The sequence below is a fragment of the Pteropus alecto genome, unplaced genomic scaffold (genome assembly GCF_000325575.1).
Source record: "Pteropus alecto unplaced genomic scaffold, ASM32557v1 scaffold761, whole genome shotgun sequence".
In the NCBI taxonomy this organism is placed as follows: domain Eukaryota; kingdom Metazoa; phylum Chordata; class Mammalia; order Chiroptera; family Pteropodidae; genus Pteropus; species Pteropus alecto.
Genome location: NW_006431558.1, coordinates 631,943 through 632,819, shown reverse-complemented (window position 1 = coordinate 632,819; position 877 = coordinate 631,943). Strand labels below are relative to the sequence as shown.

The window sequence follows — 877 nt, the reverse complement described above, 5'->3', positions numbered from 1 at the left end:
GAACGTCATAGCTTAGTCTAGCCTACTGTAAACGTGCTCAAAACACTGACATTAGCCTACAATTGGGCAGAATCATCTAACACAAACAATACACACTGCAGAGTATCGGTTGTTGACCCTCCTGTTCACGTGGCTCACTGGGAGCTGTAGCTGGCTGCTGCTGCCCAGCATCACGAGAGAGTATCATACCACGTATCACTAGAAAAGATCAAAATTCAAAATTCGAAGTACAGTTTCTACCAAATGTGTATTGCTTTCACTCTGTCGTAAAGTTGAAAAGTCATAAATTGAACCATTATAAGTCGGGGACCGTCTGTACTCACAGTGACCCCACTTTCCTCCAGATTCTTCTTCTCATCGACATCGAGCAATCCTACATCAACACGAACCATGAGGACTTCATTGGATTTGCCAAGTATGTACTCTCCAGGATAGCGGCTGGCGGGGTGGCAGCGGTGTTCTTTCTCAGTCAAGTTGGGATTCCCCTCAGTGGGCCGGGGCACGAGAGTCTCTCTGTCAGGGGTCCTAGGGTGAGAGCACCTGGAAGCTTGTCTGGGTTCGTAGCGGCCCCATCCCCATTGTCCCCAGTGCACCTCCTGTGGGGCACCCAGTGGTTAGTTTAAGGAAGAAAATGCAGTCCTGGAGTTACTCATTAGGACAAAGCAAAGCTAGCCAGCACCCAGTGCTTCCTTTCCTGCAGGACTTCTCAGAGCCTTTCAGACTCCGGTGCAGCTTTCCCAGACTCCCCATACATACTTGGCCCTTCCATGGAGCGTCTCGGGGTCAGGGCTGTCCAGGATCTCCATGGTTTCCATCTATACACTGTAGATTTGAAATCAGAACCTTCCATGGAACCTGGATACGGGGCCAAAGCAGG

The 877-nt window shown here is 49.9% G+C and overlaps 1 protein-coding gene across 4 annotated transcripts in view; it reads left to right on the top strand.

Moving 5' to 3' along the window:
• The window catches only part of DNM2 (dynamin 2), an 88,841-nt gene that overhangs the window by 63,939 nt on the left and 24,025 nt on the right, over positions 1–877 (top strand). For all 4 annotated transcript variants that reach the window (XM_006905866.3, XM_006905863.3, XM_006905865.3 and 1 more), the window contains exon 12: positions 345–415. In XM_006905866.3, the coding sequence (XP_006905928.1) occupies positions 345–415 (71 nt within the window). The remainder of the gene's footprint in view (positions 1–344; positions 416–877) is intronic.